General features: G+C 42.3%; 1 protein-coding gene across 1 annotated transcript; it reads left to right on the forward strand.

Moving 5' to 3' along the window:
* The first annotated feature begins 3,695 nt into the window (after positions 1–3,695).
* Positions 3,696–5,022, forward strand: LOC149111859 (uncharacterized). The gene has a single exon (XM_089289454.1). It carries the CDS (start codon positions 3,778–3,780, stop codon positions 4,681–4,683), a length of 906 nt encoding a protein of 301 aa, XP_089145580.1. The 5' UTR covers positions 3,696–3,777; the 3' UTR covers positions 4,684–5,022.
* Positions 5,023–15,613: the final 10,591 nt, after the last annotated feature.

Below are 15,613 nucleotides of genomic sequence, written 5' to 3' on the forward strand. Positions count from 1 at the left end.
GCAATACTATCACGAGGGCTTATAAGGTGGGTCTTCAAATTCATCGTTTCACTTTTCTGGTATCTTCTACTGTTTTAATACAACAACCAACCAAACTTCGGTAAAATTGTAAATGGCGCCGTATTGAAATGAACAAAATCAACATTGCAATGACACAAGCAAAACATTGTTTGAGTCGCAGCCGCACTTAGCTTGTTATGTTTGCTTTGACATCAATACTTCCTTACCTTAGAAATCTTTTATAGACCCTTATTATGCCGCTTGGAAGATACTTTCGAAATACTGTTCTCTGCAAGTTGGTGTAAAGGGGGCCGACCGGCTGATTGAAGCCACTGAGCCGGTGATGAGTAAACTCTAAAAGTTACTTGCGTCTCGCAACACAGTTTCGGTTAGTCTAATTTGATCCTAATTTTGGCTTTTTTGACTTCCCACACATAAAAGATCCCGTACAACACGGCAGGCAACGCTAGCGATTTGCTCAGGTTCCTGTCTGCGTGTCGACTGCGTGACATGTGATAATCTGTCACGTAACGAGATCAACTAACAATACATTCTGCCTCACGAATAAAATCTAAACAAATATATTGCCGTCATGAACAGAAAAATACAACAAAGAAACAGACTTTACAAATGTCACAAATTTAAAACGTACAGTAAAAACTTTATGGAACGAAAATAACGATTTAATTTTCCCACGGGAAACAAATGTAACCAGTTAACGAAAGTAAACGAAAAGCAAAAGCGTAATAATCGTCGGTGATAGGAATAAAGATAACGGCTGCTTTAACTCCAGTAGAAACAAAAAATGTCTTGTTCTTTCCTTGACATTGTTGGTGGCGTTTGTGGTACAGAGGAACGCGCAAGGCATCCGTCCACTCAGACAGTATCGCTGCCATCGTGTAGCAAGGATATCAGAAGCCACAAGCGTTTTTTACAGTTTTCAGGTGTTGAGACAGAGATAGCACTTATCTTAGCAAGAAGCGGGATTTTCGTGAAGCCCGTCAATTTTTCGGAAATGACCGTTTGCCCGTTACATCGATCAAACCTTGGAATCGGATGGAGAAGAGCTAGTAGATTATGTTCTGTGCCTTGGGATGTCTCCGGTCACAAAAAGAAATCTGAAAAAGTACCCGCAGCAGAAAGGGGAATTACTTTGCAGCACTCAATACAAATTTTCGAACTTACGAAAAACCTCGTACCCGTCGGATCAGGTAAGCGATTACAATGTTTATTCTCACTTTATGCAAGGATATACATCCGTATAGCTTCTCATTTCACGCAGGGTACTTGGCGGGAATCACAGACTTCATATCCTAACTTCAAATCACTTCACTGCCGCGTAAAATAACGCCAAGTTTAACAGCAAAATTATTTTCATGTCTCACGAGTTTCCAGGATTTTTGCAAATATTTTTACGTCGGAATCTTTTTCAAACACTGACGTTTGCTCAGCATTTTCACCTCTTTCAAGACTTATTCAAAAGTAATTAATGGCGTGGGGAACACTCGAATTGAAATATTCACAGATATTAGAATTCCTTCCAACAATGCTCGGAAAAAAGGAAAGGAACGTAAAAGAATGACTTGTGACAAGGTAAAATATAGAATGCGTAATCAATTTGAGGTTTGTGGGGCTTTTGCCTGGGCTAGTTTTGTTCTTTTGCCACATTCAGAGCTATTGGTTCAAGGGGGATGTGTAAAGTAGAAAATAATTAATTAATTCTTTCTCTCTCGATGTCTACAGCCCCTGGCAAAAACAAAAAATCAGTTAGAATCGCCGGACTTAGCTGCCTCAGGAGGTGCGGAAGACATCACAGAAGGTCTACGTGGTCTAAGTTTGGTGAGTTTCCTCAAAGTGTTTATGAAAAATTTCTCTCCAATATAGTTACTGGAAGGGGAAAACCTTAACGCATTTTCTGAATTTTCCCTTCTCCGCCCTGTTCAGGGGTTCGACCCACGCGGGAGAAGGGCGTGTCCAGGATAACTTGCATGCGCATGCTCAAAACGCCACCATTGCCGCACGTCAACGACTGGGCAAAACCATACATGGCACAAGAATTGGAAAGGCGTGCCCTACCCGGATAGCCAGTCACATCCCAGAATACAGCCAAATAATAAAGGTTTTAAATTAATATATGGCTTCTCAACATTTTTTCTAAATGTTCCAAATGGAAAATAATACTGAGTAGTAACTGGATAAAGATACCAGGATAGGTTACCAGTGAATTATATCAACTATCGACAATTACTTTCCAGCTCGCATGCGACTTGCGCTTTTATACACGACACTCCGCCCGTGCATTCGGTTGATCTCATTTTGAAGCCATTCAAAGCAATGTGTTCACTTTTTCGTCAGGTTGATGAACAAGCGAGTGACTCTGATATTCCAGCCATTACTTGTCCTGTAACTGTTGGTGATGAATCATTGCCAGAAGGTTCCACATCCAGACGGCAGAGCCTTTTTGTTCGGCAAGAAGATTCCGAAGAGAGTGATGAAGGCTCTAGTCTAGATAACGAGTCCCAGGTGCAGCTAAATCGCTTCATACAGCTTCGAGACGTCAGTCCAGTACGTCACACGTTATCAGTGCCATGGAATACAGCGCACGAGCGTACTAAACGCAGATATCTACGGAGAGCTCAACAATGTATATCTGCATTGCTTGATGTCCTGGCGCCTGAAAATTCGCAAGAACTGTTGACGGAGCTTTGTGATCGTCATGCTGTGAGCAGAGAGAGTCTGGTAGTGGTCGAAGGCAGAAGGGAAAAAAAAACGGAGCTTCTTAGTGCATTTGCTGAGAGCTACTTGAACGCGCAACATTGGAGCACAAGACGACAAATACTCTCTTTGATGGCAGATAAGTTATCCCTTAAGGAGATGAGAGAGTTTATTCCAGCCGTTACTAGCTATCGCTACAACATTGCCCGACGCCACAGGATGTTACATGGATGAGCTGCTCCTCTTCCAGACCAGGAGAAAAAGAGAATGAGATGGAACCTGTAAAATTAGACCATTTTGTTTCTTTCTAACGAGTCTACACACAATTCAAAATGTTCCTTTTGGGGAAAAACTTCTGAAATTGTGAACTGGCGAGGTCATAAAAACACCCAATGTGATCAGAACAATGATACCAGAGCGCATTGTCCAGCAGTATCAACAATACTGCTGTGAAACCAACTTTGAGCCTACGAGTAAGAGAACCCTACAGAGAGTTTTGGCCGTGTGTACTTCATCTGTTCGCAAGTCTCTGCAAGGATTTGACAACTTTTCAGCACAAGGAGCGGAAGCATTTGATCATTTAGAGAAACTCGTAGACAACCTTGTTGACTGTGGCAAGACTCAGCAATGGGCGAGGGAAATTAGGCAGTAACTTCGTCTGTCGAAGCAGTACCTAAAGGGCGACTACAAGGTGGGGGCATATTTTATAATTATGCGTTGCTTTTGCGGAAGTGATGTAGTAGACTTCTTACCATGATACACGGCTACCTCTTTCTTTCTTTCCAAGTCTTTTTGATGCTTAATTCATGAACAAGAGTTTACAATTCACTGTTATATGCTTACACACACGTATACAACGCTGAGAATCGTTTAAGTAATCTTTTTGAAATGTCGATGCGCATGCGTTGCTTTGCAAATATGCACTAATCACGCGGTTGTCATTTTACCTTTTTTTTTTAGTTACATGCGATGGAGGCCTCAGAGGTTTCCGATCATTGTCGAATTTATGCACTAAGTGACCCAAGCAATGCAGAATTTTGGGGCTCCTGAGACCATCTCCACATGCACAATGAGTCATGTGTGCAGTGTTATGAAATAGAGGGAGTCATGCGTACCATAGAAGATGAGTGTTCAATTGCGCTCTCGTCAGCAGAAGATCAAGCTGACATGCTGCATGCCATCAAACAGGCAAGGGGTGATATCATTAGCTGGAAAGCCCATCAGCTACGTTCAGTCCACCGAGCTGAGGAAAAGCATTCAGTTTTAGCCAAACTTGCCAGCCGATCGGTGCTGTTAGTCCAGGACTGGGCAATGAATTATACGCCCCGAAAATATCGAGAGGCACAGTCAGATTGGTTTGCGAAGCGAGGATTGCCGTGGCACATTAGCGTTACCATAAGACGGCCAGACGGTTCTGAGCACTTCTTGAATCGCAGACACTTGTTCACGTATTTCAACTGCGCCCAAGACAGTGTGACTGTGGCTTTGATAATGCTTGACTGCCTCACTACCCTGAAAAAGGAAATTCCAGGCCTGGAAATGGCTTATTACAAACAAGATAATGCTGGCTGTTATCACAGCGGAAATTCAATCATCTCAGCTAAGCTGGCCGGTGATGCCGTAGGAGTGGCTGTTGTAAGAAACGACCTCTCAGACCCTCAAGGTGGAAAGGGGATGTGTGATCGCAAAGCAGCAACAATCAAAGGAGACGTTGGAAGGTACGTAAACGAAGGCAATGATGTCATCAACGCTTTACAGCTCAAAACAGCCCTTGAATCTGGCCAAGGAACCACAGGAGTGAAAGCAAGCTATGTTGCTGCCAAGCCGTCAAGCACCTTTAATATCAAATGGGATGGCATAAGCTTACTCAACAATTTTGAGTACGACGAAACCGGCGTACGAGTGTGGAGAGCATTCAATGTGAGTTCCGGTAAAGTAGTGCTATGGGAAAGGTCGAAGGAGTCATGAAGCAGCCCGAAAAATTGGAAATCCTAGACCCCCATCGCAGAATGCAAGTGGCGCACCGCCGTTCAAGATTGTGAGACACCGACGTATCAGGAAAAGCTGTGTCAAAGCAGATTTCTCAACTGAAAACGAAAACCAAGATCGAAGCAGTATTGGTTAAAATAAGCCAGATGACATGCTTTTCCCATGTCCAGAGGAAGGATTTGTATAAGCTTACAGTCGCTTTGCAAACCTCCAGACACACCTAGATACTGGAAAACACCAAATGATGCTCGAACAGGAAACTCTCTACGATAGAGCTAAAAGAGAATATTCTTACAAGCTGACGGAGGGATGCAGTCAAATTCCAAGCGTTCAAGTTACTGTCCAAATAAAGAGAGACGCCTTGTTGCCTCTTCCAATGGGTTGGGCCCTGAAGACAATTAAGAAAAAGGTGCGTTTTACAAAGAAACAGACCGAATTCTTAACTGACCAATTTCAAATAGGGGAGCAAAGAAGACGGAAAAGCGATCCACGGGAAGGTTTGAAAATTCATTCAGCATCCGATTGTATCTTTCGATCTTAACATCTGCGAACTTGGACAAAAACGTACCCTCACAACTTTAAGAGTGGATAGGCTAAGAGACATGTGCATCGACCTTGGGCTGGATGTTTCTGATATTTCACTTCGGAAGAGGGGAAAGCCATACATCGCACGACTCACACAATTAGTCCAGGAGTGTACCTGGACTTCCAAGTAACTGAGCACTGTACGTTTCACGAATAACTGATCCGCTGATTACAAAAGGAGGTGCGTGTATAATTTACAAGAGGCCGTTGCGTGCCAGCAGAGTCCTACGTATCGCATTTCAGTCACTCGAGCTCGCCACTGCTTGTGGAATATCCTCCAGTTTGTGTTGACGATTTTCGGTATATTCGAAACTGGCGAGTGCAGAAAGCGTAAAAGGATGCAAATGCTCGAATTCATGTTCACTGGATGCGAAGCAAACGTAAACTAACGGCTGTGTGGCAAATTTAACCTGTCGTGTGCGATTCAACAATTCAACCTTTTGTGTGCAGAATTATGCAGAACTATGGCGCGATTCACAGGGTAGGAAAAGTCGAAATGTGTTTCTCCTGTCTCGGTATATGAAAATCAAGTGTAGTTGTAGACATTTTAATATTTTTCTAGTCATTTCAACGGCCAGTGAAGATATAACTGACCAAAACAGTTATTTGTGTGCAACACGTTTAATTTTATTATTATGCATCTCATTATGGCGTCATAGTATTCAACCGAAATACGGACGGTGGTCATCTCTTGATAGTTAAAGGTCCCAAAGAAATAAAACCCAAATCGTAAAGAACTATCTTTCAAGGTTTCTTGGTAGTGTTATTGTAAACTTTGAGACACTTCCACATGTATTTTTGCCAAGCTATTCTAGGCCACTTTTGCCTTAATTTCAAAAGGCCGAAGATGTCGTCTCTTAACAGAGACGTAGCTCCTCCAGGAATATCATGAGACAAAAACTATCACTTGGTATCAATAAAGCAAGTCCATCTCTACATTTCTATAGCTAGAAAAGTCCTTCTGTTACATTTTTTTTCGTATGACAACTGCCCGAAAAGTGCTTAATTTCAGGATCGCGCTTGGTGAAATTTGAGCAATTGAGCCCCCGAAAGTTTTTAACGGTGTATTCCCGTTAAAGTGCATATTTCAAACATCTAAACCCATTTCCGTTTGTTTACTATGAGGCTACCTACAGGAAAAAATTAGCCAAATCGTTTTTTGACCGTGTCCGCGATTTTTTCAATAATCTTTGATGTATATCGATGCATGACTCTACGGAAAGCTAACTCCGCTTGAAGTCGCACTAGTTTGCTAAAGAATGCGCAATAAAACTAAACACATGGATTGGATGAATTTGGCCACAAATGTGCCGAGTTTAATTTGATCCAGGACACGTAAATTGTAGCAACACATCTACAGGATTTCCATTGTTCAGCAAAGGTGGGGCGAAAAAGATGCGTCCACATTACTAAATGTAATCGAACTAACCGATGTCTGGTAACAGGGGATGGGGGGCGGGGGGGGACGGGAAAAATTTTTCCTTGCGAGATACCGAGGGTACGAGGGCCAAGGGAAGAAGGCCGAATTGCTCGAGAGAAATATCTTTTATCCTTGAGGGAACGCCCCCTCTCTTCCCTGGGGTGATACTTGACACAAACTAGACCTACGGACCGTTGCGTGACCGTCACGGCTCGACATAAATAACATTATGCGTAAACATATTTGTCACGTTCCACAACCGATGGAACTGGATTATTGCAATGAACGGATACGACACACGAATCCAATCTAGAAGTCCGCCATGCTGCTTTAATAATCAACTTCCCAACTTACACTGCGTGCTTAAGTATATTATGTATGATGCACCGAAATGTACCTTACAAACACTACATCCCTTCCTTTTTTGATATAACCACTATGATCTTAGGGAAATGTCAACACAATTGAAAGTCAACTAAAAACCTAGTACGACTTAAACTCACAAAACGGCTGGCCATAAAAATTATTAATTCTCCTCTTTTGAACCGTAACAGTCAATAATGACATCAAGTCATAACAAGGTCTCTAACAATAGCATTCAAGTCAAAACAGAGTCCTTAACAACGACGCTCAGGTCATAACAAAGTCTTTAAATCTTTCCGGCAGTTTTCTTTGCCCTTGTTGGTCTCGTCATAACTGGGCTGCTCAGTTTTTCTTGTTCTGCTTCCGGTTCTACAGGATCAGCAACATCAAACAATGGAGTTGTTTCCTCCGGATTCTGTGATGCTTCCTCGTACTTCTTTACATGGGTTGTGTTTCGCATAAGTTGAATGCCTTCTGGTGATTCAACGACAACACTGTTCCCAGTTTTGGTTACAACATCATAAGGCTCAGAAGCAAATGGTGTTGACAACTTGTTTTTGCGCTCTTGTTTTACTAAGACTTTGTCACCTGGAGCTAGGTCTGACTCCTGGGAATTCCTCTTCTTGTCTGCATAGTGTTTAGCTTTGGCTTTCATTTCGCCATCTCGGTCTCGCATCTCACTCTCTGTACTCTCCTCTCTCAATTCAGGTAGTTTAGTACGCATCTTCCTGCCAAACAAGAGTTCTGCTGGACTCACACCTGTGGTAGTATGAGGGGTTGACCTATATGCTACCAAATACTTGCGAACTTCCTTCTTCCATTCTTTTCCCTCAGCTTGAGCTATTTTCATTCTCTTGAGGAGGGACTTGTTTTGTCTTTCCACTTCGCCGTTCGCTTGTGGCCACAATGGTGTGGTCTTCCTGTGTTCTATGCCGTTATCCTCCAAATACCGCTCAAACACTTCTGATCTGAACTGTGGACCATTGTCGCTTCGAAGTGATTGAGGTAGTCCATGTGTGGTGAAGATTTTCTCCAAACACTCTATGACTTTCTCTGATGTTGTCCAACGCATGACTTCCACTTCATAGTATCTGCTGAAGTAATCAACGATGACTAAGACAGATTCTCCTGATGGTAATGGGCCTAATAGGTCTATAGCCAAATCTTGCCATGGGCTACTTGGTAATGGGGTTGACTTGATTGGCTCTGAGTTTGCCGGACTGCTTACAAGCTGACAGCCATGACAGGTTTTGCAAAACCTCTCGGCTTCCTTGTCAATCCCAGGCCACCATACCTTTGATCGCAATCTCTGCTTCATACTGACAATTCCTGGATGTCCTTCATGGGCAAGGCTCAGTACTCGAGGTCTCAACTTGCTCGGAATGACAATCCTGGTACCTCGAAGAATTAACTTGCCAATAACACACAGTTCGCCACATACTGGTATGTACTGCTTGTGCTGATCACCTTTCCAGTTTCCATCTTTAATGTGCTGACGCAATTCCACGAACTCTCTGTCCTTTGATGAGGCTTCTTCAATTTCACGTGTTGTCATCGTTTGAGGAGTGGCAGTTACTGCGACAAACCTGACAAATTCATCTGACACCTTGTGCGCTGATGAAGATTCTGCTTGCTCGTTCGCATGCAGTAAGCGTGACAACGGATCGGCAATATTCTGCTCTCCAGGTAGGTATTTGACTTGGAACTTGTATGGCTGTAATCGCAAGATCCATCTTTCGATTCGTGCACACGGCTTCGATCTGCTTGAGTAGATTGTTTCCAACGGTTTGTGATCAGTGTACAGTTCAAATTCAATGCCGTAAAGGTACACATGAAATCGTTCACATGCCCATACAACAGCCAAGGCTTCTTTTTCCGTTTGCGAATAACGCTTTTCCACATCGCTTAGACTCTTGCTTGCGTAACTAATGACTCTTTTCCTGCCTTGCTGCTCCTGGATGAGGATCGCACCGAGGCCTACCGGGCTTGCGTCTGCTATGATTAGTGTCTTGGCATTTTTATCAAAGTAACCAAGAGTTTCTGCACTTGATAGCCTCCTCTTAAGCTCATTGAATGCGTTCTTCTGCTCTTCTCCAAACTCGAAACGGACACCCTTTTTGGTTAATCTGCGCAATGGCTCTGCGACCGTAGCAAAGTCCGGAATGAAACGAGCATTGTAGTTTGCCAGTCCCAGAAAGCTTCTGACTTCTGATGCACTCTGCGGTTCTCTTGCATCAACGATCGCTTTTACCTTGTCTTCCGCAGGGCCAATACCATTGTCGCTTAACACCAGTCCCATGAACACCATCTGGGTCATGTGGAACCTGCACTTCTCTGCATTCAGCGTGAGATTCTTCTCTTTCAGCCTCTCCAAAACTCGCTGCAATCTTCTGTCATGTTCTTCAGTGTTCTTCCCATGAATAATGATATCATCTGAGATGTTGGCAACACCTTCACAGCCTTGTAATGATTGCTGAATGACATGCTGGTACACTTCTGGAGCTGAGCTTATCCCAAACATAAGGCGCTTGTACTGGTATAGACCACAATGTGTAGTGAACGTTGTGATACTTCTGGAATCTGGATGGAGTTCTAATTGGTGATAACCCCATTTTAAATCCAGTTTACTGAACACTGTGCTTTGGTTGAGGTTTTGGAGCACTTCGTCCACTGTGGGTATGGGATAACGTTCTCTGATAATGGCTTCATTAGCCCTTCGCATGTCTACACAAAGGCGTATTTCGTCATTCTGCTTTGGGACTACTACAACTGGACTAACCCACGGGGTCGGGCCCTCTACCGGTTCAATTATGTCCATGGCTACCAGCTCTTCAATCTTTTCTTTAACCTTGTCTCGAAGACTAAATGGGGTGCGCCTGACTGGTTGCGCCACAGGAGGTACGTCTGGATTCACATGCAACTTAACTTGGTAATTCTTTAACTTTCCCACACCTTCAAAGATTTCTTTGTAACCAGACATGATCGTCTCATTAGATGTCACAGTGCAGATCCGGATTCCTAATTTCAACACGCCTAGCTGTATGGCAGTTTCTCTTCCAAGCAGTGCCGCCCCTTCACCATTAATAACAACAAATTCGGCTTCGACTTCTTTCCCCTCTACTCTTGCCAGTGCTGAGAATGTTCCTAGAACGTTCAGCGGCTGTTTACTGCCGTACGCATAAAGCTTCTTGTCACTCTTTCTCGACACACACTTAATCTTGTCTTGCTTTAACTTTGACCACAGGTTTTTGTCAATCACATTGGTGCTCGCACCCGAATCGATCAGCATTGCAACTACAACTCCGCCCACAGTCACATCTATTTTCTCAGGAGATGTAGCGGAATTCACAGTAAATGCATACTCATCTTCATTTCTTTCACTTCCCACATACCTTACTGACTTCTTCTTTTTCTTTCCTTTTGTCTTCTCTTCCCGTCTAGGTTTGGGAGGTTTGGCTGTTTTCGTTCTACACTGCGAACCAAAATGGTCAGCTCCTCCACACTTATAGCAAGTTTTCCCTTTCGCAGGGCATTCAGAGTCTCGTCCAAAATGTCTTACTTTTCCACATCTGTAGCATGCTCGCTTTACAGACTCCTTCTCTTTGTCTTCCTGCTTGTCGCGGACCAAATTCACATCCTTTCGGCCTTCCATATTCTCCAGCTGTGATTGAACTCGCTCGTGATTTGCTGCCGTCGAAAGAAACAGCTGTAAGGTTAATTTCTCACCTTTTTCCAGTAGTTTCTTCCTTAATTCATGTGATTTACATCTCTGCACGACTTGATCACGAATCTGGTTTTCGGCTTGTTCGCCGTAGTCACAGTCCTTGACCACTTGCCTCAATCGCGTCACGAACTGAGCCACAGTTTCGCCGTCCTGTTGTTCCATGCTGCGGAACAGGTGATTTTGGTATGTTGAGTTTACCTTTGGAATGAAGTAATCGTTCAAAGCCTTCACCGCTTTTTCGTAATCTTTCGCCTCGCCTGTGTCAGTCAACGTTTCGAAAATTTCTTGAACAGCTTCGCCGGCAGAATGAAGGAGTAAAGCTCTCCTCTGGATTTCATTATCCGCTTTATCCGCTTCGATGAGCAAGCCTTTGCTGTCGGCATACATCGAGAAACTTTTCAACCAACGCTGCCATCGCCTTCCCACGCCTGACGGTTCACCATGTGGGTCGAAGGGTTTTACACTCGTCAAATCGTCTATCTTTATTGACGCCATGGTCTGGGCAGTTGCAACTTCAATCCTCGTCGCCAGATGTCACGTTCCACAACCGATGGAACTGGATTATTGCAATGAACGGATACGACACACGAATCCAATCTAGAAGTCCGCCATGCTGCTTTAATAATCAACTTCCCAACTTACATTGCGTGCTTAAGTATATTATGTATGATGCACCGAAATGTACCTTACAAACACTACAATATTGTTTGGTTTTTTACTGACATTTACTCTTAAGATTCTACGAAAAAAAATTGTCATTTATTTCTTCACGTCCAACAAAAACCACACAATTCATCGAAAAACACGACTCGTTTTCTCATTTTTCAATGTCAGTCCTCAATTACAATTCATGCTAACGGGATTGGCTAACCTGTTTACCAACACAAAGTTGACATAAAGCTGTCAACAATATGTCAAAACCATCAAAAACTTAGGGGGTAACAAAAGTTCGCTTCAAGCTTCACTGAAATTGTTCACAAATTTTCTTCGTCCGAAGACTCAAGAAAATGTCAGCGTCGTTTCAAGCGATTTGTCGACCTCCGGGATTCTCTTGAACAAGACAGTACCAGCAACTGAATATCAATGACACCGGTGTTGGCTCTCGCAAACAGTGCCTGGGTTTGCTGACTTTGCTAGCTTTGTTGTGTAGTGGAAATTAAACACAAGCGAGTTTTATTATCTGGATGAACTGTACTGTAATGAGCTTGTGTTCGCACTCGTACTGCTCCTTTTGTCTCATTAAACAACACTGATGTTGAAACTGCGGGGCAACTTATTCTACTGTACACAAAGTACGTTTGTGATTTCGCTTCTCACAACTCTGGAAACTCCAAGAAAACTTTCATATCGTAAACTTTGTTTTCTTCGCGACTTGCCGGTTTTCTTGCTTTTGACCCACGATGAATTCTTTGATGCTTTCCACTAAAAGAAGTTTCACCCCAAGACTGTTTGCTTATTCCAAAGGTTAATTATAGGACAGTTCATCCGGAAAAGTTGTTTTCTTGACCGCCTGTTTCCTTGTTGTTGGCTTCTGAGATAGTTGTGAACTTCTTCATTTGACTTTCTTTCTGTGCTTTCGGAGTGAGTTGGAGAATGAAGCAGTCCTGCATCGGACAGTTCGCCTGGAGAGTAAAATTCGCTCTCAGAATGTTCACTTTCATCTCTCATTCTGAAGAGAACAAAATATTGCATCGACAAACTTGTTTTATCATTAACTCGCATCGATTTTCTAGTAGGGCCGTACGTGTTTTTTCGGCCCTATGACTTTGACGCGTACAGCCCTCATACGGGACCTTTTTTTTATGGTTTTCCAAGGAAATTGCTCGTGGGGCCGTATGGGTCAGGTGATAAAAGTCATTTGTAACCTTGAACACAAAATTTGAAACTATGTGTATCTTACATCAGTGAAAATTTGCGTAAGGAAAATATTAAACGACACCCGCACCGTTTACGAGAAAAAGAGCAAAAAAAAAAAAAAAAAAAAAAAATATATGTTTGGAAAATGAAAAATCGTCATTGCTATGATCTTTTTTATTGTTTTTAAACATGCACGCTTGACATTTTTATTTTCAGGGACGTTTTTCAGGATTTACGAGTGTCTAATTTCATTTTTGAAATTGCTTACATCCTGTAAGCCTAAGCCAGGACTTACATACATACATACATACTTTATTGTTACCTCCCCAATGGGGCTTTTCAGGAACAATTACTTAAATTACTAAGTTACTAATAACTACACAATCAAAATTAGTCAAATTTAAAAAACATTTACAACATTATCTAAACTTTGTAGTCGCGAAAAATACTAAAAATAAATGAAGTTTAGGGAGTATTTACAAAATTGTCTAAAAGCTTATTCTTTAAGATACGTTTAAAAACTTGAACTGAACGGCTTGATTTTAAAAAGGGGTCTAAATTGTTCCAAAGTCCAATAGTTCTGTAATAAAATGTTCTTTGTCCTGAGGCTGTTTTAAAAAAAGGTATATCAAGCTTTTGGCCACTCCTAGTTGTACGCTTGGTAACTTGCTCGCGGGTAATGAATTGTGACGTCAGATATTTGGGGGCGTGTCCGGAAATGCACTTAAAAGCCATGGTAGCTTGGCGGTAGTATAGTTGGTCCTTAACGGGTAACCAAGACAAACTTTTTAAGTGGGGAGTTACATGATCGTACTTTCTCGCGCCACTAACGATTCGACATGCGTAGTTCTGCACAGCCTGTAATTTCCTTATATTTTTCTCTGTGGTATTTGCCCAGACGTTCGAGCAGTAGTACAACTTACTGAAAACCAAGGCATTTATCACGGTTAACAACGACGTTCTGTCAAGACAATGTTTGACACGGCTAATTTGCGCGAGGCGTGCGATACATTCCGATACTATGGTCTTAATATGATCATCAAATGTCAAGTTCGAATCCAAAATCACGCCGAGATCTTTGGCTGATTGTACTGGGGAGATGTCTTTTCCCAACAAAGACAAACGAAAATCATGGAGCTTCGAAGTCATCTGTCGGCTCCCGAGAACAATTAATTTCGTCTTGTCTGGATTTAGTAATAGCCGATTTCTGAAGCACCAGTTGCGCACACCGAGGAGGTCTTCGTTCATCTCCTCAACAATCCGTTGGGTGTCTTGTGAATGAAAAGAAACAAACAATTTTGTATCATCTACATAGCATTCAGTAGAGCAATTCCGTGGAGCTTCCGGTAGATCATTAACGTATATACTAAATAATAAAGGGCCCAGGATGCTACCCTGAGGTACTCCATATTCAATTGGTATTGGATTGGAAACAGTGGAGTGAATTCGTACAACTTGCTATCTATTTGTGAGATAGCTGTTAAACCATTGTAGCACACTAGTTGAGGCGCCAACGTCTTGTAGTTTTCGTAACAGTATTTGGTGGTCGACACTATCAAACGCTTTGCTCATATCTAGGAGAACACAGGCAGTTAATTTCTTTTTATCTATTCCTTTAAGAAATGCATCAGTCGAGCGAAGTAATGATGTTTCAGTAGAGTGCCATTTTTTGCTTCCATTTTGTTTTGTCGTCAGCCTCTTCTTTGTTGTCAAATAGGTGACAAACTGATTATAAGCGACTCTTTCACAGACCTTTGACAACACATGTAGTAGCGAAATTGGTCTATTATTGTTAGGAAGTTCGTGATTGCCTTGTTTGGGAATAGGTGTGATTTCAGCTGTTTTCCAGATCCCTGGGAATGTTGAAGATGAAAGAGAAGCATTGATGATTGATGTAACAAAAGGGAGTATAATCGGCAGGCAGTCTTTAATGACTCGAGTTGGCACTTTATCAATCCCAGGAGCCTTATTAGAAGGCATTGCATTTATAATGTCCTCGACTTGTTTACATTCAACAGAATGAAATGTAAATTGCTCAGATGTCGGAAAAATTCTAGGAGTAAAGATGTTGTTATTCAAGTCGAAGTTGTTCTCTTCAGCCAAAGATTTTATTTTGGAATTGGTTGATTTTCCAACAGACGCAAAAAAATTATTGAAAGTATCCGCCACGATCTTGTCCTCTTTGCTGTAAACTTTAGGGGAGACTGATCTTTTAGGGATGCAGAGCCGGATTGCCTTCCAAATACAATTTGTGTTCCGTGGGTTGTTTTGAATCTGATCTTTGATGAATTCACTCTCCGCTGCTCTGATTGACTTCCTGACTTGGTGTTTAAGGTTTTTATAGGTAGACCAGGCATGTGGATCATTAGTTCTACGAGCTGTTTTGCGCCAGACATTCCTAGATTTCATAAGTTCACGTATCTCCTCCGTTATGCAGGGATTTGGTTTTCCACGAACTTTAATTGATCTAATCGGAGCGTGATGATCGAGAATTTCATTGAACAACAGATCAAATGCGTGTAATTTGTCATCAACGTCGTCAAATACTTCCACAACAGACCAGGGTGCACCGGACATATCAAACTGAAAAGCGTCTGGATTGTAGTTTTTTAAACTCCTAGTTGTAATATATGTGGTCTTAGGTCGGGATACTTTCAGATGTAGGACGGCAAAGACCATGTCGTGGTCACTAATAAAGCTGTCCATGACACCAGCCTTGACAACTTGTTTGGTTTGCGAAGCGAGAATAACATCTAAAAGAGACCGCGACGATTCGGTCACTCTAGTAGGAGCAGCAATTAATTGCGATAAGTTAAACGACTCGTAAAAACTGGTTAAAGATTTCGATTCTCTACAATCGGTGCTGAGAAGATTACAGTTTAAGTCCCCCATTATGTACACAGGCTTGTCCAGTGATAACGCATAAATCAGAGTTGTTGTTAAATCGTTCTCCCAACAGG

The sequence above is a fragment of the Orbicella faveolata genome, unplaced genomic scaffold (genome assembly GCF_042242905.1).
Source record: "Orbicella faveolata isolate gen_17 unplaced genomic scaffold, um_ofav_v1 contig_2, whole genome shotgun sequence".
Taxonomy (NCBI): Eukaryota; Metazoa; Cnidaria; class Anthozoa; order Scleractinia; family Merulinidae; genus Orbicella; species Orbicella faveolata.

Coding starts and splice junctions, on each gene's coding strand:
- LOC149111859 (XM_089289454.1), top strand. CDS start 3,778: ATGCACAATGAGTCATGTGTGCAGTGTTATGAAATAGAGGGAGTCATG.